Here is a 24128-nt window from a genome sequence, read left to right as displayed (position 1 = left end):
CATCAGTTTTATTTACCAGACAGATTATAAACTAATATAAGTTTTGTAGTCAGTGATTGAAATAAATAATTCTTTTAAACATCTAACAAGGTACACTGGAGAACCAAATGATGCCCTTCGACATTTTAATAAAGCTCGGAAAGATCGTGACTGGGGCCAAAATGCCCTTTATAATATGATAGAAATCTGTTTGAATCCAGATAATGAAACTATTGGAGGTGAAGTATTTGAAAACCTGGATGGAGACCTGGGGTGAGTTATTTGACATATTATCCTTTTTTAAAAAACACTTGTTGGAGATAATAAACAGGATACTATACAAAAGAACTAAATTCTAGGATAGCAATAATGAAAGGGCAGATGAATAAAATAAATAGGCATTTCATTGCCTGTTTCAGAGAATAGTTATTTTAGCAAATTGAATAGTTATTCAATAGATTAGTTATTGCTAACATAACTATTCTCTGAAACAGGCATAAAATGTTTTTAGGTTTCCTAAATAATAATAGACATGTTATGAAGACACTCCCCTAATTGTAGAATTTGACAACTATGGCAAAAATTATCCACACAATAATAGTAACTACTTAACAAATGGTAGGTATTTTCCAGACCCTGTCCTCTATACTTTCTATGCACTATCTCATTTGTTTTCTACAATAGTATTGCAAAATAAGCTGAGTCAACTTGTTTAATGTGATAGTAATGATGGAGGCAAGATTAAGACTGAGTCCTGACTGCTGCTAGTGTGGTATACTGCTAGTCAATGGTTATTTATCAACCTGCATTAGTAGCCTGTGCTCTCTTTAGACTCGGGCAAGGCATGTGGGGAATGTATTAGGACATAAAGAGAATATGAGGTAGTTCCTGCCTTCAGGAGTGTGTAATTTACTTAAGAGGCAAGACAATACCTGAAACCTTTCAATCTGCAACTAAACATAAATGGATTTACATGGATATTAAGTATTGTCAGAGTTCATAGGAATCATAGCAGTGCATGAGGTATTCAGGGGAAGATGCATGGAGGAGCAGGAAAAAATTAATACTAGATTGCCAAGAGATTTCAATGACAGATTTTAATGCTTGGATTACAGAGATCAATTAGAGCTAGGAAGTGGCATGTTTATGGTTGTTATAGGAAGGTTGAGGTAACATTGCTGTTACGGAACTATAAGCTATCCAAGTGGAAATCTTCTGCAGGCAATTCAAAATACAAAACTAAAACTCTGAAGAGAGGTCACAGCTAGGGATAGAGATTTGGGAGACATCTGCAGAGTGCATAGTTGGAACTCCATGAATGGCCTCTTTGAAAGTGGTAGAATGAAGTAACAAAAATCTGAGAACTAAATGTTAAGTTTGTTAACATTTAAGGGATCTGGAGGAGGAAGGAAGGTCAGAAAAGGGCAATCAACATGGTAGAAAGAGAACTAAAGCCATGTAGTGTTACAGAAGCCAAGGAAGAAGAACTTTGAAAATGGTAGTCAACAGCGTGACATGTTTTAGGTAAGATAAGCCTAAGGTCTGAGAAGAAGACCAGTGGCTTTAGTGATTGGACTTTGAGTGTTTAATTTCCTTTTATTAATTGATTTGTGTATATGTGTGTGTGTGTGTGTGTGTATAAAACAAGAAAATTGCTATTAAATATTCAAATTGCACTTGAAATTACCTTTTGACACACATAATTTCTGAGAGTCTGATAGGCAATGTGGTGAGGAGAACAGAGTAGATTTTATATGTCTGATAAACTTAGATTCATGTCCTAGGTTTACCACTTATTAGCTGCATGACCTTTAGCAAATTACCTGTTTGAGCCTCAGTTTTCCTGTGTGTAAAATGGATTAAACATAGAATGAAATAATACAGTATTTGTCACTTTTTCCTCCTCCTTTTCTTTCCTTTCACTTTTTGAATAGATATATGTTAATTTTATTGTTCTACTTATAGTTTTATATTTGCTGGAATGCACACATTTACAACATGTAGATATTGTCCAACTTTTGTCTTCATTCTAGAGGAAATTAATGCTTAATGGTGTTTTATTGAGTCCCTATTAATTTTGTTTAAAATGCATTGTAACTGTGCTTCAGTTTCTATTAGAAGAGAATGAGTGACATTCTTCACAAAAGATTACTTTTAAATGAATGACAAAAAGTATAAAAGAATGCCCAGAGCTTTTTTGTACAAAAGCCAATTCTAATCTCAATGAATTGTATCATGAGTAAGAGACATAAGTGATTTATTTTTAATTATATACAGTAATTCAACTGAGAAGCAAGAATCTGTGCAATTGGCAGTAAGAACAGCAGAAAAACTTCTTAAGGAACTAAAACCTCAGACTGTTCAGGGTCACGTACAGCTTCGCATAATGGAAAACTATTGCTTAATGGCTACCAAACAGAAATCTAACGTTGAACAAGCATTAAATACCTTCACTGAAATAGCAGCATCTGAGGTTAGTGGATTTTCTTTTTCAGCTTCATATGTTATCTTTATTTGGTAGTATAGAAACATGTATTTTGATTAGTTGTTTATTTTCTGAAGAAACATTGACTTAATTTCCTGTTTTGTTTTGTTTTGCTTTGTTTTGTTTGTTTGTTTGAGACAGAGTCTTGCTCTGTCGCCCAGGCTGGAGTGCAGTGGTGTGATCTCGGCCCACTGCAAGCTCCGCCTCCCGGGTTCACGCCATTCTCCTGCCTCAGCCTCCCGAGTAGCTGGGACTACAGGCGCCCACCACCACACCCGGCTAATTTTTTGTATTTTTTAGTAGAGACGTGGTTACACTGTGTTAGCCAGGATGGTCTTGATCTCCTGACCTCATGATCCACCCACCTTGGCCTCCCAAAGGGCTGGGATTACATGAGCCACCGCGCCCGGCTTAACTTTTATTAAAAATTAGGTATATAGTTGGGCATATACAATGTCCCCTTCTTTGCAGAAGAGACGATGTTACTGTTTTGATGTGTTGTTGATGTATTTCTCTCTACTGGAATGTTAAATTCCAGAGAAAGGGAATTCTTCAAAAGTACATAAGTTAATTCTCAAGGGAGCCACTTTATCCTCTGGAGAATTTCTGTGTTGTAGATGTAGCCCAGATTAACTTACTAAGTGGAAGTAAACACCTGGCTGCCCTGATGTCTTACCTCTTCACTTACATGAACTTGGAATTTTTCCAGCTATATAGCTACATGAGAGCAATACTGGCAGCTTCTAACTTAGTCATACAAATAATTATATAATTTTTTATTTTTTTTATTTTTTTGACACGGAGTCTCACTCTGTCGCCCAGGCTGGAGTGCAGTGGCGCAATCTCAGCTCACTGCAAGCTCCGCCTCCCAGGTTCACGCCATTCTTCTGCCTCAGCCTCCTGAGTAGCTGGGACTACACGCACCCACCACCACGTCCGACTGATTTTTTGTATTTTTAGTGGAGATGGGGTTTCACCGTGTTAGCCAGGATGGTCTTGATCTCCTGACCTCATGATCCACCCGCCTCAGCCTCCCAAAGTGCTAGGATTACAGGCGTGAGCCACCGCGCCCGGCCACAAATAATGATATTCTTTGGCAACACTGAAATAACCTCCTGCAATCTTTTCAGATTTGTTATTTTCATAGTATTATTCTTACAAAATCAGAGGCTTTCTTCTCTTCACTGTGCTTGAATCCACCTTTTTTCCTTTTCTTTGAAACGGAGTTTTGCTGTTGTCGCCCAGGCTGGAGTGCAATGGCGCGGTCTCAGCTCACTGCAACCTCCGCCTCCCAGGTTCAGGCAATTCACCTGTCTCAGCCTCCCAAGTAACTGGGATTATAGGTGCCTGCCACCATGCCTGGCTGTTTTTTGTATTTTTAGTAGAGAGGGGTTTCGCCATGTTGGCCTGGCTGGTCTGGAACTCCTGACCTCAGGTGATCCACCTACCTCGGCCTCCTCCACCTTTTTTCTTACTCTGTAGATACTGTTTTTCCTTCCCTCACACAACACTTTATTTCTTCAATTACTTGATATTAAGAAAGGAATTCTAGATACCCTCCCATCAGCAGTTGGTAAGTTACTTTTAAGCATATTCATTGGATTTCATGTTTATTCTTCCATTCAGTGATGCTGTAGGCCACTGGAAGCTCATTTTGTGTCTCTCAGAGGACACACAGAATTTTGCTGTGATTTCTTATGGTTCAGTGGTCACAGTGGCAACAATAAACTACCCAAAGCCCTGTACATTGATCTCTTTCCCCTCACCTTCCAGGGCCCCGGAGGAGATTGAGATGTCAGGGGTTTGGGAGACCTGCAACTCATGTTGTGGCTTGGGTACAAGTATCCTAGATGGCAGCTTTATTACCACACTTGGAACAAAAGAGCAGGGCAGCACGTCAGCAGCAACCCTCCAAAGCAAGGCCCTTCTGCACACATTGAAGTAATGTGCTCAGGGGTCATGCTCTGTTGAATTGGCTTTGTGGAACAGATGGATGACAGCTGCTGAATGAAGACAGAGCAGAAGTAGAGCAATCATGTACATCTAAGAGAATCTCTAGGAACATGAGGAAGCACAGTCTCATGTCAAGTGCCATAGCTACTGAATGCTGTGATGTGCTATTCTATCTCATAACAATGAGAAAGTTTATTTTGACTAAATCCATTATCCCTACTGTGAAGTTTAAGAGAGGAAAAAAAGCCAAAAGCAGTGAATGATATTACAGCTATTTCCTAGAAAGACTATGCCTGCTTTCTGTTGATGAGACTGCGTTATTTTTTTAATCATCCTTACGTATGTGGTTAGTAAAATACTATCTTCAGATATGTTTACTAACCATATTATTCAAAAGATAATGATACATGAGCTGAAGTTTCATAAGCATCAAATTTTATCTCACATTTTTTTCTTTTAACTCATAGGCTGCATATATTCAATATAATGAATATTCATTAAGCAGCCAGCAAGTGCTAAGCATAGTGGGAAACACAAAGATAAATAATGTATGGTCCCTTTTTTCAAGTTTCTCATAGTCTATGGAAGACAAGGCAAGCATACTGACTATGATGACTTAATACAAAGCAAAATGTGTTACATTCCTTACTAGAATTGCAAATAAAAATGCTGTAGGAGACAGTATAAGGAGAGTTGGGGGACCCTTTTGTAAAGAAGGTATGATTTAAGAAAAAATAGGATTTAAGAAGCAGGTATGATTGAAGAACCAGGATAAATTGCATTTTAACAGGCAGAAATGAAGACAGTGTGTTCCAGAGGAAGAGGAAAATGTGAACGAAGTCAGGGAGGCAGAAAAACATAGGGTATGTTTACAATCCTGTGTGTCATTCAGAGGGACTGAAAAAGAGGTATGTGACAGGAAATCATGGAGGACATGCTGGAAGATACATTAAACCCAAGCTAAAGTGTTTCCACTTGCTTTCATTGCATCACCTCAAACCATAAAGATGAGGTGTTTGTAATACAGCTGTATTGTCCACATCCGAGTCTTGTCCTTGGCAATCTAAAATTACTGCAATTCAGAGTTATTGAGAGACAGAGAGAGAAGCTGGCTCTAGGTCTTAGGATGTCTGCACCAGAAAGAAATACCTAATGCAGGGATTAGAATTCAGGTTTGCTTTTAGAAACTGTTCTTCAGTTCACTCAGGAGTGATCAAGTTGTGAAGAACCGGTAGATTCTAACCAAACTCAAAGTGTAAGTCAGAGAGGTTATTTTTAATTGTGTAGTATAGGGGGAATGTGGGACCTTTTAATAGGACCCTCTTCCTCTTAGGCTGTCCTAGGACCTTGCTGACAAATACATAGCAGGCCTCTATTTTCTCTCCTCTTCTGGCCCACCTGAGGTGGGCTGGGTTGGGGAGAGGGTGAGGCTCTGTTATTGGTAACATCCTACACGTCTTTGTAATCTACAACCAATTGGTTGAATTTAACACTCAAACCATTTTGCCACCCCTTACCTAGAGGAACAGATTACATCTTGGAAGTTTATTGATAGACATAGAATTTGAGGTAAGGAAGTTTTTATATTTCTAAAAGCTGTTTTTATAAAACCCTAATGTACTGCCCTTCTCTATTCCAGAGTTATTTCTTACTTCCAACCATAATCAGTTGGACATTGAACATTTTACCACTCTCCTTTTACAGTATTCCTTATCAGTTACCCAAATTTGCTATCTTATAGTATACTTCTATTATAGTAATGATATCATCAGTCCTCAGTCACAATTTCTTACCCTTTGTTTTTGTTTTTATTTTGAGACAGAGTCTCATTCTGTCTTCCATGCTGGAGTGCACTGGCATGATCCTAACTCACTGTGGCCTTGAACTCTGAGGCTCAAGAGATCCTCCCACTCCAGCCTCCTGAGTAGCTGGGACTACAGGGGCCAGCCACCACACTCAGCTAGTTTTTCTTTGTTATTTTTAGTAGAGGTGAGGTCTCGTTATGTACTAGCCTCAGCCTCCCAAAGTGCTTCGATTACAGATGTGAGCTGTCCACCTGGCCCCTTTATTTGTATGTCAAGCTGAGGCTTCTTTCTTTATAAATGCATCGTAATCCCTCTGCTGAAATTTAAGAAGCATCCTACCTTAATCAAGAACATACACATTATTGCTTATGAAAGTTAGTTGTCTGGATAGATCACTAATGGCCTCCATTTTATGTGAATTCTCATTAACCTATTGGTTTCATAGAGTGGCATTCTCTGACTGAATTCAAACTCTATCCAAAAGAATATCATATAGATTGTTTTAGGAAGCTGCAGACTCCAAATCTAAAAGCATAATTTAAGGCATTAGTTTATTTCATGTACTTTCTAAGTGGTGAATTAATTATGTGCCTTATTTTTAACATTTCGTTGTTCAAACTTTATTGGGAGAAGAAGTTTTTGGATAAAAGGAGAAGGGAGGGGAATAAAGCAATAGAAGTCATAATGGGTAAGGACCATCGTCAGGTAAATTATTGTTACTCGTCTTTGACAGGTGAAAGAAGTAAGGAGCCTAAATGTTAAATCTGAAATACAAACTGCTCAATAAGGATTTTACTGAAACAGTTTTATTTTTTCTGTTTCTATACAAAACTAAAACATGACTATTTGAACCCCATTAAAGATAAAGTCTCACTAATTATTGTAATTGTGTGCATGTGGCATCTGAATAGTTGTCATTATCTTGAATTATCTTGACCACACAGTGCTTGACCAAGTTTCTTCATAGCAGCTTGAGGGTACTTGATGTGTTAAATAATGATCTGTAATCACAGTTATCTGTAATGGAGCTAGAAATGGAATCCACAAACTAGTTCTTATGTAGCATTTTCTGCTTTCTGTATGTTTTTGAGACATTTATGTGTGTGCATCTTGTGGTCTAAAAGTTTATTTTCTTATAGAAGGATCATATCCCAGCACTCTTGGGAATGGCAACGGCTTATATGATCTTGAAACAGACTCCACGAGCCAGAAACCAGCTGAAACGTATTGCGAAAATGAATTGGAATGCTATTGATGCCGAAGAGTTTGAGAAGAGTTGGCTGCTACTTGCTGATATTTACATTCAATCAGCAAAATATGACATGGCAGAAGAACTATTAAAACGGTGCCTGCGTCATAATAGAGTAGGTGATTGAAGAGTAGAAAATAATTATTGACCTTTGCTGCATAAGCTTTCCATATAGATATCATTGAGTGGTAGTCCATTTCCAAGGATTCCTGTGTGATTTTTGAAAATTAAATGTTTATTCTTACCACAATCAGAAAACAAGCATTAATAATAAGAAAAAAGCCATTTGTCCTTTAAAGTTAAAAAAAAAAAAAAAAGATTTGTGCAATTTCAAGTTTCAGCTCTAGTGATGCCCTACTTAACGGAAAGTGTTTTTGGAATGTCAAACATTTGCCTGTGATTATCCATCTCATCCCAGAACTAATGAAAATTGCAGAAGAACATTAATTGCGGACGTCTGTCCCTCCCATTAAGAAATACTCTTGAATTTACTGCAGCTGCATGTCATTTTCTCATTATTAGAATCTATTATGCATAATATATTTTGTGGGAGAAAGTCTTCAGCTTTTAATTTCATTTGTTTAATAAAAATTCCTTATCTTTAGGTATAAAATTGAATATTATAAAGTCCTTAGAATTTAAGACTTTTTACTAACATTTTGATGTTTAATTACAAAAGATGTCATTATAGCAGTTCTTTACAGTTAAGATTTATTTTTTTGTTGAGAAATAATTGCACACAACTTAGAAATGATACTTATCTTCATATATTCATATCAATTACTTCAAAACCTTAATCACAGTAAATCTGTTTTATTCTCCTTGAGTGAATTAGATTACAAATGGACCATTTATTTTTTAAAGAGGAATTGTGATTATCTAGTACTATTAAGATTCTTTCCTAGGAACTTAACCTGAATGATCCAAGCATTTATCAATTTATAAACTATTCTAGATGATTAGTTACATAAATTTTATATTAAATTGGCTTTGAAAAGCAGAATGCTCGTTAATAGGCTTTGAAAATCTAAATTGCTGAATAGTTTACCCTTTCATATCTAGTCTAGGATTAACCAAGATTGCATGGGAATTTCAGTGCACACAGAATTTCAGTTTGCCAGAACGCTGATAACAATACATTGCATGGTTGAACATGATGGCTGCTTTAGAAGCTTCATTCAGCCCTGCTGGTTGAATATGTTGATATTGAAAGCATGACATTTAAGAACTAAAGCTTAGGAACCTTGAATTACATAATTTAAAAAATGGAAGTCATCCATATCTGGGGCAGGAAATGTACAAGATGACACTAGACTGTCTTGCTGTACCAGATGATGAAGGAAGCTATCCATGATGATTAGAGTTTGTGTCAGGGATCTAGAGGCCAACTTGAAGACACCTCCAGCACGCGAAGTTGGGATACTTTAAGTATCGATAAGAATGCTAACTGCAATATGTTGAAACACATAAAATATGTTTAAATCCATGACTTCTCAAAGATCCAAAATAGAAAAAACAAAACAAACAAAAAACCTAATTGGCGACCACTACAGTATGCTAGTGAACTGACTGCTATTTCTAAAGCTTGCAAATAAATATCCTGCCTTTTCTATACAGAATTGGTTAACCAAATAGTCAATGAGACGTTTCTCATCATAGACATTTTCCAGCTAACAAATGAAGAAAGACTGATAGACTATCCCCATTTTTCAACCCTGATAAATTTATATATGGATATAACATCACAAAAAGATGGAGAATCAGACATTTTGTGCTTCCCAATAGAAGAACATACATCAATGGCAGGGCTAGGGTTGGGATGAGACAAGGGAAACACTCAGTAATCAAGATAAATAATAATTTAATGCAGCTGTGCTGAACTTTATTGGAGCCTGAGTCAAAAGGGAATATGTGCATTCCTATATTCATATTTTTATGTTTTTTAAAAAATAGGTAATTGGTAATGGTTTTAATGAAAATATTGCTGGTGAGATTTCTTCCATTAAAGTGAGAAAAGTAAAATGATAAGAAATTAAGTTTAGGTATAAATAAAATGTTCAGTCTTAAATGTAGTGATTTTTAATATATACTTTCAGATTCTTCAGTATTTTTAAACTCATATTCTGGAAAAAAAATACAATTAAGAAATACACAAAAACACGCATCCATGTTTTTATGCCTCAGGCTCCAGTGTGGCTTATCATGGCACTGATGTTAGAAGTAGATTCACCCCTCCCCTCCAGAATCAAAATGGAATCCCAACCTTTAATTACAGTTTTCAGAAAATGTCAGTGACATAGCAATATGTTACATAAACACCACAAAGATGTAGTCAACTAAACTTGCGTTGTGAGAAATTTGGGGATAAATATTCATTTCTATTGCATTTCATTTCAAGAAAAGAGACACAGAGAGACAGACAGACATACTAAAGGGAAACCTCTAGATCAAAAAAGACTAGATCAAAACATTGACCACTTACAATGTTTGATCCTTATTCAGTCCTCATTCTAACAAAAACAAATTATATTGAGACAATAAAAATTTGGACAGTACTGGATATTTGGTGCTATTAAGGAGTCGTAAACATTTTAGGTGTGATAAAATTGTTTCTGTTTAAATAACATCTTTAGAGATGCACACTAACACATTTAGACTTAGTTGATATGATATCTGAGGATTTTTTTCTGTTAATACAGAAGGGTAGGTTTGTGAGATAGAGGTGAAACAGTATTAGTCACGAAATAATTGTTGAAGATAAGGGTTCATGGAGTTCATTATGCTCTTATCTTCATTTTTGTATGTGTTGAAATTACTCATAATAGTGTACATGTGCTTGTGTAAAATACAAATGCCCTGTTGTGTATTTCTGATTCTGTAAAGAAAACCCTGATTCTGCAGATTTGTAATGGAGACTTGCCATCAGAATCATTTATTAAGTTCAGTAAAAAATTTGATTGCCTAGCCAAGGTTGAAAACCATTATTTGATTTGTCATTTAAATGGGTTAATATGATTGACCTCTATAGTCACGAACATCCCATAAAATCTTAGTGATATCAGGTTTAATCTATTGATGTCGCCCATTTTTCTTCAGTCTTGCTGCAAAGCTTATGAATACATGGGATACATTATGGAAAAAGAGCAAGCGTATACAGATGCTGCCTTGAACTATGAGATGGCATGGAAATACAGCAATCGGACAAATCCAGCAGTAGGTGAGTTTGGCAATCACCTAGATTTTTCACAGAAAAATTATGTTTTATTTATTACTTTTCATTTAAATGCATTTGATTGTTTTCAAAACAATAAACATTGAGTCAATTTTCATCGTCAACCTTTCTGAAAGGAGAATACATTTTATATTTATAATATATTATTAGCTACTAATAGTTCAATTTCCTGAGTTCCAAACTTGTCCTCAGTCACCTCAGTGTACACCTAGTCTAATTCTGCCCCCTTCTCTTCCTTCTAAAAGGAGGTGCTATTTTGAAATTAGGAATGCCATGGAAAAAGATGTTTCCATTGCCAAGTAGGTTAGGAAAATATTGCATTAAATTTAATTACACAGGTTTCTTTACTTCTCAAAGCTGTTAAACACTAATGTATATTGCGATGGATATCACAGAGGGGCCATGTTTCCCACAATTATTTGACCATGGGCCATTTTTTTTTCTCCTGATCATCTAGAAACATCATCCACTCCCAGTGTTTTATAGGCTGTTTGTTTGAGTAATGCTAGTCTACAGTGTCCCTAACAGAGGTGGCATCAGAATATATGTCATGACTAACCTCTCCCCTCATGCCAGGGAGCTCATCCTCATGTTTGTGTACTCTTTCTTTGTGTTGGGTTGAAATATGCCTCCTTGAAACTGCCCAAGTCTGTTTTCCAGAGCAACCTACAGAATGCCTCCCTCTTACAGATCATGACCCTTTAAACTGCAATCTTCTGTCCTGTGTCCTAGGGCTTCTTTTCAAGCCATCTGCAGTTACTTGTCCATTCTTCCTAAGATTGAATTCTGTCTGAGTCTCTCATCTTCCTTGTTGCTGTCTCCTGGAAGCTCTAAAATAGTGTTTCCTAAACTGTGCTTTGGAGCACTTGGGGAGATTTTAATAATTATTATTATTTTTAACTAAAAAGAATGGAGTATGAAGGTGGTAGATGCCATGGCCATGTAAGTTTGGAAAGTGCTGCTTTATTTTTCCATGCCCCTCTGACCTGTTGTACCATAAATAAAAAGCCTCTTAACTATGGTTTGGCTAGTTATAATTAAGCTATTTTTTTCTTTTGATTAGGCATTTTGTCATCGTTAATTCAGCCTAAGATGGCATCAGTCTTTTCAGCAGCCATGTCACAGTGTGAATTCAATTTTGATTTGCAGTCAAATGAGTCACCCTCACACTAATTGCTGTCAGCTTAGGTCTTCCCTCATCTTTTAGTTTCCTGGAATCTGTTCTTATACTATACTAGACTTGTACAAAGCACAAGAACTAATGATTTTATAGTATTTTTTATTCTAAGGTGTGACGTGTCTTTCAGAATAAAGTCACCTCATAAAATAAAAAGTCCTTAAATGTCCTTAAAATATTAATTTTGACACTTTATTCCACAGAAGGAATGTACATAGAAGTTAAATTATTTATATATTCCATTCCTTGGAAGACCTCAACAAATAAAGAGATTCCAAATGACTAGTTCTTTCATTGTGTCATCATTGTATTTCATAGATTATTTTATCAGTTCCTCCAACTTTGCTTTGGTAAACATTTCTTTCTAAGGCTCTCCATTAATTCCTCAATTTCATCCTTAAGATTGTCATTGCATCTCACTTCCTCAACCTGCCTGCCAAATAAACAATGCATTTCACTTTTTCAGTTGTCAGAAAACCCTTAAAATCATGCTTATGGTCAGGCGCGGTGGCTCACGCCTGTAATTCGAACACTTTGGAAGGCCAAGGTGGGCGAATCACGTGAGGTCAGGAGTTCGAGACCAGCCTGGCCAATATGGTGAAACACCGTCTCTACTAAAAATACAAAAATTAACGGGGCATGGTGGTGGCCACCTGTAATCCCAGCAACTCGAGAGGCTGAGGCAGGAGAATTGCTTGAACCCGGGAGGCAGAGTTCGCAGTGAACCGAGATCACACCACTGCACTGCAGCTTGGTTGACAGAGTGAAACTGTGTCTCAAAAAAAAAAAAAAAAAAAAAAATCATGCTCATGCTCTTTCCATAGATTTCAGGATTGAATATTATTATGAGAGGCACCAGGATGAATGATGAATGGATAATTTGCTTGACTGCAGTAAATTGCAAAAATTTATTTATAAATAAATATATATACACACACATATATACACACCCACATCATTTTGTACACCTTAAATATATACGAGGAAAAAAAGAAACACACTAGGAACAACTGAGATCCAATGAGAGAAGAAACTGTTCATGTTGCCCCCTCCATACCCATTCTCAGGTTACGTGACAGTCATTAGACTGTGTACAATGTTTGCGTTCTCTCTGTCTCTCCTGGTTGCATGTGGTTGAGTTCTAGTAAGTGTGGCAGGTACAGTGCAGCTGCAGTGCACATTTTCTTTCCCCTTTTGAGCTCTTTATTTCCTCTGAAATTTTTGTACTAGGTCATGTATCAAGTTTCTTCCAGTGTTAAAATTCTGTGATGATAATATATTGAATGTTTACATATAAAAAAATGCTAATATTTTGTGGTATTCTAAGGTTTTAAAAACCATTTCACAAGTATTTTATGTGATTTTTAAAATTATACTAAGAGTTAGAGGGAGGAGTTGTTATTCCTGGTTTAGCAATGAGGAAACCTGAAAATGACAGCTCAAGCCACTTGCGTAAGATCCCAAAGCTAGTCAGGAAGCCACAAACCAAAACTGACATCTTGACTAGTTTCCATGTAAGTATGTTTGGCATGACATCTTAAAAATTGCTTTTCTTTTTGAATGTCACAAACCATTTTAGTTCATTTTAGAATTTGTTGGTAATGACATCAAATTTACCTCTCTGGAACATCGTATTTTTGTCTAAAATCTGAGCTGTGAGTTTCTGTCATAGGCCCTGCGCACGTGTGCCTGTGTGCGTGTGTGTGTGTGTAGATATGTATATATACAGTCATGTGTTGCTTAACAGTGGAAATATTCTGAGATATGCATCGTTAAACAATTTCATTATTGTGTGAACATCTTAAGAGTATACTTACACAAACCTGGGTGCTAGATCCTACTACACACCTGGGCTATCTGGTATAGCCTATTGCTCCTAGGCTGCACGCCTGTACAGCATGTTACTATCCTGAATGCTATAAGCAGTGTGTGTATGTAAACGTATAAAAGGTACAGCAAAAATACAGTATTAAAATCTTTGGGACCACCATGATGTATGTGATCTGTTGTTAATGAAACATCATCATGCAGTGCCCGACTATATAAAATAGTATGAATTTTAGATCATTTCTGTTTCTTTCTTTTTACTACCATCTGATAATGTTCTTTTCAAACACTTAAAATTTTAAACATTTGTTTTGGTACTTTTATTAGAGCCCAAGAGCACTATTCACATTTCTTATTTCATATTTTGAAGAGGTAGAGTGAGATATTTATTATTACACATTGTTTTACATTGCATTATATCTTGTTTACTGAGTGCACAGCTGCTGTTACCTTTCTTGTCTTCTTTTCTCATTTTTATAGCATGTTACAGGAGAACAACATCCATTAAAAGGAATGTCTTAAACATTCTTCTAATTGTTGGTAGTAGAAATGTGGCATTTCACTATCAGTAATTGTGATAATTCTTACGAGTCATTGATGACTAATCTGCCTTCCTCTGTGTCGCCCTCCTACGTGCTTTGTCTTTTCGCCATACTCCAAGTTCATCAACTCCCTATGTGTCCTACCACTGGCCTTAATCCACGCAGTTTCCTCTGTCTGAGAGTGTCCTTGATTCCCACCTTAGGCTAGTTTATGCCTCATTCTTCAGATTTTGGACATCTCTTGATACTCTCTTCTTCCCCGATTCAGGTTCTTTATGGTAACTCACTTGGCCTGGATCTTTCCTTCATAGCATTTATCTCAGTTTTGAAATTATTCATTTACTCAAGAAACTATTTTAAAATGTATTTTTTCTCCTAATAGAATGCAAACCTCATAACTGTAGGCATCAGTTTGCCTGTGTAAGTGCTAAATAAATCTGTACTGTATAAATGAATGGCTGTGTTGTCATTTACTGCCTTATGATGAGTTTTTACTATAACCTGAAATAAATGAGACTTTTCTAGTAAGTTATAGAAACCACAGTTGTGGGATGGCAGCTTTCTGACTGATCAGTGTACTCACCGTGATCCTTTTTTCCAACTCCACTTTCTTTTCTTCTTACACTTCTTTTGTGTCACTCTGCCTTCTGTTATCACACAACTTCTCTGTATAGTGTAGTTTAGTTGTTCATTCACCAGCCTCCCTTACAGATTCTCTAGTGAGTAAGCAAAAAGAGGAGGAGGCAAGGAAAAGTAATAGTAGCAGTGTACTCCATCATTCTGTTTTATGGTTTTTGTCTTAACAGGATACAAACTGGCATTTAATTACTTAAAAGCAAAAAGATACGTGGATTCAATTGACATATGTCACCAGGTAAACACTTAAATTTAGATTCCTTAAAATTTTTCAGATGCACAATTTCCTACTTTTTAAAATCTCCAGATGTATATGAATAGAAGTAGAGGATATATAATTTTAGTTAAATAATTTATCAAATATGTTTAGGAAGATTATCCATGTTCAAAATTTAGAAAGTGATGTTCACCTAAATAAAAAACATGTTTTTACTTTGAGATCAAATAATAAAATGTTTATGTCAATTTAAAGACAAAGACCACTGAAGGGTACATATTAAACAATAAACCATAGAATATTTACATGTATGGAAAGGAGTAGGATTAAAGAAGTGGAGTAAAAGAGACTTTTACTTTAAAAATAAATAAATAAATAAAAAGGATCAGTGGCAGAAACATGTTAAATAAAATTTAGTCTTTAAGTTAGCAGATATTTGAAGATAATATAGATTCTCCAGATCATTGTTCTGATTAGAAGTTCTTATGAATGTGTCTGAATCTGGTTATTAGAGAATTCAGATTGATCAATTAGAGATAAAAAGGAATTCTATTAGAAGTCATTCAATTACATTCTGTAATTCATCCCCTACGAAATGATCACCTACTTAAATGACAAATATTTAAATTATGGTTTTAGAATTTACAGTCTCTTTATATATACATTGTCCCATTGATGTTCCATGTAAGACATTCTATTAAACATTGTGAGGACCTCCAAGAGAAGTTCCTTAGAAAAGAATTTTGTAATGCCCCTTATCCCACAGAGCTATCTGTTAGCATCATTACAGTAAATACTTGGCCTTAGTAATTGCGGTTAGTTACTGAGTCTCTGTAAAGCAGTATTTCAGTCAGGTTAGGGTTGTATGCTAATGTAAGGCTATATATTAGGATCATTTTTGGAGTTATTTAAAAAAAAACAAGTATCTCCCCACTCTTAGACTCAGTAGATCTAGAAATATGTGTATCTCAAGATCATTTCAGGTAAAGCTAATGTGTGCTGCTGTATAAAAGTCACTTTCTAAGGGTTTATCAAATATTATGAATGAAAAGCTAAATTACAAAACTATTCTAAATCATTGATACATAATTGTTTTATACAACTAATCTATTAGCTAAGCAATTATATTTGTTATATTTTCTACATTTGATATTCACATTCTATTGTTCTCATCTAACTACCGTTAATAGAAAGGAATCATCATGTTACATTTAAAATGCCACCATTAAAAAGTGTTATAGCCGTTGTAGTATTAGTACAAGGAAATCTTAACTGTAATGCTCATTTCTAGTAAGTTTTTTAGCTCCGTAGTTTTTGATCATTAGTTACAAGTTTTTGTGGGTTCTTTATTTGTTTTGCAGGTTCTTGAAGCACATCCAACTTATCCAAAAATCAGAAAGGATATACTTGATAAGGCCCGTGCATCTTTAAGACCTTGAAAATAATTTTAACTTAAGTGTTGGTTTAACAGGAATTGAAAGAAATCTAACTTTCAGTTCTTCCTGTTCAAAACAGGTTTGAGCTCAGTGCTTTGTTAATAGAAGTAGCCCCTTTTTTGTCCAGCAGAGGTTGCTGCTGTACATCAAGAAAAGTACTGTGGTACTATGTGAAATTGGTGTTTCCTAATGGAGTTGAATGAGAGCTGCTCTATTTGACTCTGTTTTGATTAGGTACAGATTTGGTGACTCTGTGGTAAAGACTATAATTATTTCTATAAAGAATATTTTGTTAAAATCTAGGCAATTAAATACCCTGTATCTTTTCTAAGGAATATTGTTTATTTCAGGAAATATATTTAAAATGCATTGTTCTCTTTTAAAGTGGTTTTGTTATATTCTTTTTTTTTTTTTTTTTTTTTTTTTTAAGACGGAGTCTTGATCTGCTACCCAGGCTGGAGTGCAGTGGCACGATCTTGGCTCGCTGCAACCTCTGCCTCCTGGGTTCACGCGATTCTCCTGCCTCAGCCTCGCGAGTAGCTGGAACTAAAGGCATGTGCCATCACGCCCAGCTAATTTTTTGTATTTTTAGTAGAGACGGGATTTCACCATGTTAACCAGGATGGTCTTGATCTCCTGACCTCGTGATCTGCCTGCCTCGGCCTCCCAAAGTGCTGGGATTATAGGCGTCAGCCCATGCTCCCAGCCTGTTTTTGTTGTATTCTGTGTTGTTTCAAAGATTGGAATAAATCTGCCTGCAAATAACTCATTAAAAAGACAATATATATATTTTAAATATATATTTTAATAAAGGTTTTATAAATGTATGGTTTATATTCCTCTTGGAACTCAAAAGACGTGGTAAGTTTTGCAAAATCAGGGTAAGCTCCCCCTGCATTCTGTAATGTTAATGGGTGGTGCTATATTGCAGAAAATGTAACTTTCATTAAAAAATCTTTTTTGGAAGAGGATAAAGAGTGTGTGTTTCCCTTTCCTTTCTTGAGCTCATTCTTCCTGCTTTCAAGGCTGCTGTGGTCTTAAGAAATAACCAGGACCTGAAATCTCAATTTAAATAGGTCCCTTATTAGGGATATTTAACCCTAGCCTAGAAAACTTAGTCTGCAGGTGTAATTTCAGACACTGTAACATTTGATGGTAAAGGCTGACCAAATACTTTTGGTCAGCAGGGAGTCACAAAGCACACCATGTGAAAGCAACAGTTTCCCCAGCTCTGTCTAATAGCACCCTGGCATAGAAGCTTTCACTCTTACACTAAATTTAACCTAATCTAGACTTAATCCTTAGCATTATTTTTAATTTCTCATCTACATCTTTTCAATTTTCCTTAAAATTGTAGTAAACACAGTCCTCAATTTTTTTTGCATTTACAATGAACAGTATTTATAAGTCATTTGCTGCTTTTTATTAAATGTCCTGTGTTTGTTTTGAACGACATTCTCTTCTTTCTGATCATTTCTCCCATTTTTCAAAATCCTTTTCATTTCAATTATGTTATAAAATTCCAAATATTCCTCTTTTCAATTAGCAAAACAGTTGTGTGTGTGTGTGTGTGTGTGTTTTGTTTATTTTGGTTTTTTTTTTTTTTTTTGAGAAAGAGTCTCACTGTCACCCAGGCTGGAGTGCAGTGGTGCTATCTTCCCCACTGCAACCTCTACCTCCTGGATGCAAGCAATTCTTCTGCCTCAGCTTCCTGAGTAGCTGGGACCACAGGCGCACGCCTGACTAATTTTTGTATTTTTAGTAAAGATGGGGTTTCACCATATTGGCCAGGCTGGTCTCGAACTTCTGGCCTCAAGTGATCTGGCCGCCTTGTCACCTAGCTTTTGTTTATGGCATTTCATAGAAATGTTTAATAATAAGAGCATTTATGAGGCACTTCATATATGTTAAAATGCTTTTATATTTCTTACATTTGATCTTCGCAAACCTATAATGCCAGAATTATTATCCCTGTTTTACAAATCTGGAATCATGAAACATTACCTCTTTTTCTTAATTCAGGTGGAGGAATATCTTTCGGCCTGAGTGGACTTTTTTTTTTTTTTTTTTTTTTGAGACGGAGTCTTGCTCTGTCCCCCAGGCTGGAGTGCAGTGGCGCTATCTCACTGCACTGTCTCCCAGGCTGGAGTGCAGTGAGTGGCACTCACTGCAACCTCCGTCTCCTGGGTTCACACCATTCTCCTGCCTCTGCCTCCCAAGTAGCTGGAATTACAGGTGCCCGCCACCATGCCTGGCTAATTTTTGTATTTGTAGTAGAGATGGGGTTTCACCGTGTTAGCCAGGATGGTCTCAATCTCCTGACCTTGTGATCCGCCCACCTCGGCCTCCCAAAGTGCTGGGATTACAGGCGTGAGCCACCACGCCCGGCCTCTGAGTGGACATTTTTAAGGACAATGCTATGGACTGAATGTTTGTGTCCCCGCAAACTTCATATGTTGACATCCTAATCTTTAATGTGATAGTATTGGGAGGTGAAGCTTTAGGAAATAATTATGTCATAAGGCTGAAGCCCTTGTGAGTGGGATTAGTGCCCTTATAAAGGGGACCCCAGAGAGTACTCTAGCTATCTTTCTACCATGTGAGGACACAATAAGAAGTCAACTATTTGCAACCAAAAGAGGGTCCTCACGAGAACCTGGTGGTGCTGGAACCATGATCTCAGACTTCCAGCCTCCAGAACTGTGAGAAATAGATTTGTTTTCTTGATAAGCCCACCGGTTTGTGATATTATTGCAGCCGGAGCTGACTTGGGCAGAAATCGCATAACAGAATGCCTTTAGTAGTTCCAATGAACTTGCATCATGGGATGCTAGAATCATGGAAATTGGATAGAGAAATAGAGCATCTGTTCTCTCAGCAAGACATTTCCAAATCAGTTTTCCTGTCTGTAAGAGGAGAGGAAGGTTTTGTTTGTTTTTTAAGCAGCCATTTATTTTGCACCTGCCATTTGTTAGATGCTATTTTAGGGACTTTCCTTACTTTATGTCTTTTAATTTTCAGTCAGCTATTAAGAGAAATAATATTCCTACTTTTCAGATAAGAAAGATAAGACCTGGACTAAATGATTTGCCCAGGGTCATAGAGAAAAGTATCAGAGCCTGAATTCCATACTGGCCCAGTCAACTTCAAAGCCTCTGCCTCATTTATTATATTAAGATGCCTTCTATAACTAAGAGATAATGTTTCTATAAGAAAAAGTGATCTTGTCTACCTCTGGCTAGCAGAAGAAACTGACTGGTGTATCACAGAGATAGCTAAGTAATGAAGAACAAGATGAACTGACTGGAATGAACAGCTGTTACAAATGGAGAAACTATCAAAGAGCAGTCTAATTGAGGAGCAGTGTAGTGTAGCAGTCAAGAGCACGGATCTGAAATCAGACCAGCCTGGATTTAAGTTTTGGCTCTACCATTACCCAGATGTTTCATCTTTCTCCAAGTTACACACTCTCAGCCTCAGTTTTTTCACCCATAAACAAGCATATAAGGATAATAACCTGCCTCAGGTTGTAAGGATTAAAGGGAACTTATATAAAACCTATAATGAATTTGACTCACTAGGCTCTTAATAAATAGTAGCTCCTCTTATAAGCAGAACAGGGCCAAGTAGTAATTACAACTGAGAAGAGAAAATGCTGTTCAAAGCAAGATGAAAAAGGTGAGTAAAGTCCCTTAGAGAGCTCAGCCCTACAGGATTTGAGATTCTCATTCATACCCTCTGTCCTTCCCTCCTCATTTTTCTTCTTCAACTACTTCCCTCTTTTCCTCTCTCTCTCCCCACCAAATATTATGCTAGACTCCACATGCAGCATGTCATTTTATCCACCTTGAGCTTGCTGTTGCCCTGCTTTCCTCGCTGTGGAATTCTCTTCCTCCTGTCCCTCCCTTCACCCCCGCTTCCTACTCTGAGCTTCCTTCTCCAGGTTTGCTCCTTCTTTCCATCAGCTATCACTTTATCACCACCTCCTCAAAGAGGCCATGTTCATGTCCAGGCCCACAATCTCAAGTAGCCATCCTGTGATTCTGTATCATATTATCCTTTTTAAACTCTATGCAGCACTTACTACCTCTGATGTTTGTCTTCTTTAAGGATTTGATTGCCTCATGTGACAAGCCCAAGATCTGTGACAGTTGGAGCTCAAACTAGGCAGTCTTGATTCCAGACTCCTCTAAACTAGTATTTCAAGGAACTAATGCCCATGACATGTTAAATGGAAGTTTGGGGACTTACACTCAGGATGGAAGCAGGGGGACACAGCAGAAATGAAAGAATTTTCTGTGGATCTGAGATCTGCACACCTGCCCCCCTCATGGTAAGTACGCAGTTGTAAATTTAATGTACTTTTGACCTTAATTCAGCTAGTATGGTGAACTGGGTCCCAAGAGGAAATAGCTTTCTTCCCCAGAAGTCAAGAACCTAGAGCAAATCTGGAATCTGGAAGGCTTTTATGCATGGACAGCTGAGGAAGCGGGTTGAACTTTGCACTAGAGTAGAAGTAGATAATGGAATCACTATGGAAACCAAAAGACCAATTAAGAATCTGACAGGAGCAATCCTAGTTTGTGACTGGAGATGACAAGTGAATAGCTTTAAAATAGGATCATATAACAGCATTCATGCTGATAGATTTTTTTAAATGCAAGGTTGGCAAAGGTGCAAGGAAACCACCACATTCGGACGCTGCTCGTCGCAGTGTAGCACAGCCTTCCTGAAGGGAATTTGGCAGCACAAAATAAGAGTCTGTCGTTTAACCAAGTGATCCCATGTAGAGAAATTTATCACAGGAAATATTCCGAAGTTTTCTCAAAGGTTTCCAATTTTAAAAATTGAATTTTTTGCTGCTTTTGGTTATCAAAACATCCAACATGAGGTTGTCAAATATGTAAGATTTGACCAATAATATAGTACTAGGTAGTTATTGAAAACTATTTCAAGGGTTTATTTATGTATTTAATTTTTTTGGCTCATTCCTGTAATCTCAACACTTTGGGAGGCCGAGGCGGGTGGTTTGCCTGAGCTCAGGAGTTTGCAACCAGCCTGGGCGACACGGTGAAACCTCGTCTCTACTAAAATACAAAAAATTAGCTGGGCATGGTGGTGTGCACCTGTAATGCCAGCTACTTGGGAGGCTGAGGCAGGAGAATTGCTTGAACCTGGGAGGTGGAGGTTGCAGTGAACCGAGACTGCGCCACTGCACTCCAGCCTGAGCAACAGCGAGACTCCTTCTCAAAAAAAAAATTTTTTTTTGAAAGATTTTAACTGCTAAAATGCTCACAAAATAAGTGAAAAAAGAGGAAAATGTAACTATTCAAATAATAATATATCCATTTGCCAAAAATATAGATGCATATAAGAATATACGAAACTAGATGAAACTAACCCAATTGTTAACATAGTTATATCTGAGTGATGAAATATTTATTTACCATTGTAAAAGTTAACTGGAATTAACATATTATTCTACACTAAAAAAAAAGTTTTTGTTGTTTTTTAGAGAACAGCCTTCTCAAACTTGCTTTTTGCTGTTTAAAGTTATTTTTCTGAACACAGACGAAGAGAAAAAGCTAAACAAAAGCTGACATTTCAACTCTCAATACCACACTTTACTATTAATTGTTAATGCAAAATGTAATCTATATTACTTCAATGGCCAGCGGTAGAGATTCAGAAAGTGGAAGATAGAAAAAAAGACAGCGCGAAAGTAGTAGTAGGAGTGGTAACAGAAGTGGTACTAGAACTTAAGAGTTCCAGAGGGGATGTGTAAGAGCACAGTCCTGCAATTACATAAAGAATTGAGAGCAAACCCAGTACTCTGTAATTTTAGTCCATTATTCCAGTAACAGAGTTTTAATGATGATTCTACCAAATATAATAAATTAGAAGCCAGTGGAAATATCTGAAATCCTGCCGAGCCTCCACGTGTGGTCATGCGGTGTGTGCACTGCAGAGGGTGACCCAGGCAAGGGCGCAGGAGATGGAGGCAGAAATCCTCCAAGTCTTACCACTCTGCAACTGCATCCGCATGCAGGAGGACTCCCTTTTCTCATTTGAATACAACTTTCTCATAGGCTAGTGGAAGCCCTGCAAATGGAAGGCAAGGAACTCGAGTCAGTATAGAAAAGTTTTTAGAAATAAGGCTGAGGGTGAAGAGTGATGTGTCCATAAGAGTGTGAGAAGTCTGTCTTTTAAGATAAGAGCTACTTGGGCATCTATGGAGAAAAAAAAAGAGAAAAAGCCAGTAAATATTGAAGGTACGAGAAAGAGAGGAGGGGAAAACCTGAGTAGAAAAATGGTGGCATCCAGGGGGTGCACAATTTTTGCAAGGGGAGTGAAGGAACAAATGAACTGCAGAAAGAGTCACTGATATAAAGGTGACTTCAGGAGCCCTTATGCTAATTGGCTCCAGTAGTTTTATAATGAATAAAATAGTCTTTGAGCTAAGGGCAGTACCACTCCTTCATATGCATAGGATCTTGGACCTCTGTTTTCTTTGAACTCTTAAGGTATTTTTCACTTATATCTAGGTTCCTGGTTGTGGTTGTTGGAAGTCTGCCTGCCAGATTAGAGGGGAGTTACTGTAACATGATAAGTCCCAGTTATGAGCAAAAATGTGCTACCCCCTTCTAATACTTTTCTTAAGAACCAGATGTTTTCTAGAAAAATGTTTCACTCTGCAATCTGCCTTACAGTGCACATCAGTGAATCTGGCACAATGCCCATAAAAGCAATCTGATCCCATAAATGAAGGATGCGGAGTAATGAGCAGGTTCTAAATGTCTTACTTCTGAGTGGTATAACATGAGACTCGATGGCAATCCTTAAACCAGGCTGCTTTCAAATAGTATGTATGTTATTTTTATCTTCCTTCAAACAAATTCTTTTGGCAATGTAAAAGAAACCCTGTTTTTTTTTTTTAAGGGTGTATTTTAAGAAGGTAATTACTATTTCCATTTTCACCAAAAGCAGCCTAGTTTTATTTTTAATGGGTAAGTGATGTAAGAACTTTAAAAAACCACTTGCAACACAGAGGACAGAGCTGCAAAGTGTTCAGTAGTGTCCTTACTTATTTTGGGTCAGGGCAATAGGTCCTTTTTCATAGTTACAGATTCAACTTTCTTTGAAAAACACACTTAAGAACTTTGAGGAAAAAGAATGCACTAAAATGGTAAGCAGTTACAAAAATGTTCTTCATATAGTTTAAGTTTAATATATGAAGTTGCTCTAGTAAATAAATAAAAACTCCTCCCTTACATAGTTTCCTGAAGAATTTTTTGTCCAATTTTTCACATTGACTTAAGTTACAAATTGCAGAGGATAGATTAAGGGGGACTCTGGGTGGGGGCAAGCGCAGGACGTTGAGAAATCGCAAGTGCAAAGTTAAAACGATTGAATACATCCCATGTGAAGAATCAAGGTGAGGAAATGGGACAAACGACGTGTCTAGATCCTGATGTCACTTACTTGTGTTAAATACATAAATCTACTGCCTCTTATAAAATGTATGTGCTGGGTGGTTGTTTTTGTAGATTTTTAAAAATGCCTAATGTGCACTATTAAAGTTTCAATAAA

The 24128-nt window shown here is 36.9% G+C and overlaps 1 protein-coding gene across 16 annotated transcripts in view; it reads left to right on the top strand.

Annotated features, from left to right (window-relative positions):
• The window catches only part of LOC105483310 (tetratricopeptide repeat domain 21B), a 98627-nt gene that overhangs the window by 62950 nt on the left and 11549 nt on the right, over positions 1 to 24128 (top strand). For 8 of the 16 annotated variants that reach the window (XR_011609833.1, XR_011609836.1, XR_011609837.1 and 5 more), the window contains exons 24-29: positions 91 to 252; positions 2257 to 2452; positions 7362 to 7586; positions 10568 to 10688; positions 15056 to 15123; positions 20649 to 20871. Coding sequence is in view for 5 of the 16 variants with exons in the window: in XM_071072876.1 (XP_070928977.1) it covers positions 91 to 252; positions 2257 to 2452; positions 7362 to 7586; positions 10568 to 10688; positions 15056 to 15123; positions 16464 to 16541 (850 nt within the window). In the remaining 11 variants the exon portion in view is untranslated. Of the gene's footprint in view, positions 1 to 90; positions 253 to 2256; positions 2453 to 7361; positions 7587 to 10567; positions 10689 to 15055; positions 15124 to 16463; positions 18123 to 20648; positions 23401 to 24128 lie in introns of those variants that run through there. The other 8 variants (XM_011744115.3, XM_011744117.3, XM_071072875.1 and 5 more) reach the window with 6 other exon arrangements.

The sequence above is a fragment of the Macaca nemestrina genome, chromosome 11 (assembly GCF_043159975.1).
Source record: "Macaca nemestrina isolate mMacNem1 chromosome 11, mMacNem.hap1, whole genome shotgun sequence".
Lineage (NCBI taxonomy): Eukaryota > Metazoa > Chordata > Mammalia > Primates > Cercopithecidae > Macaca > Macaca nemestrina.
This window is presented reverse-complemented; position numbering and strand designations above follow the sequence as displayed.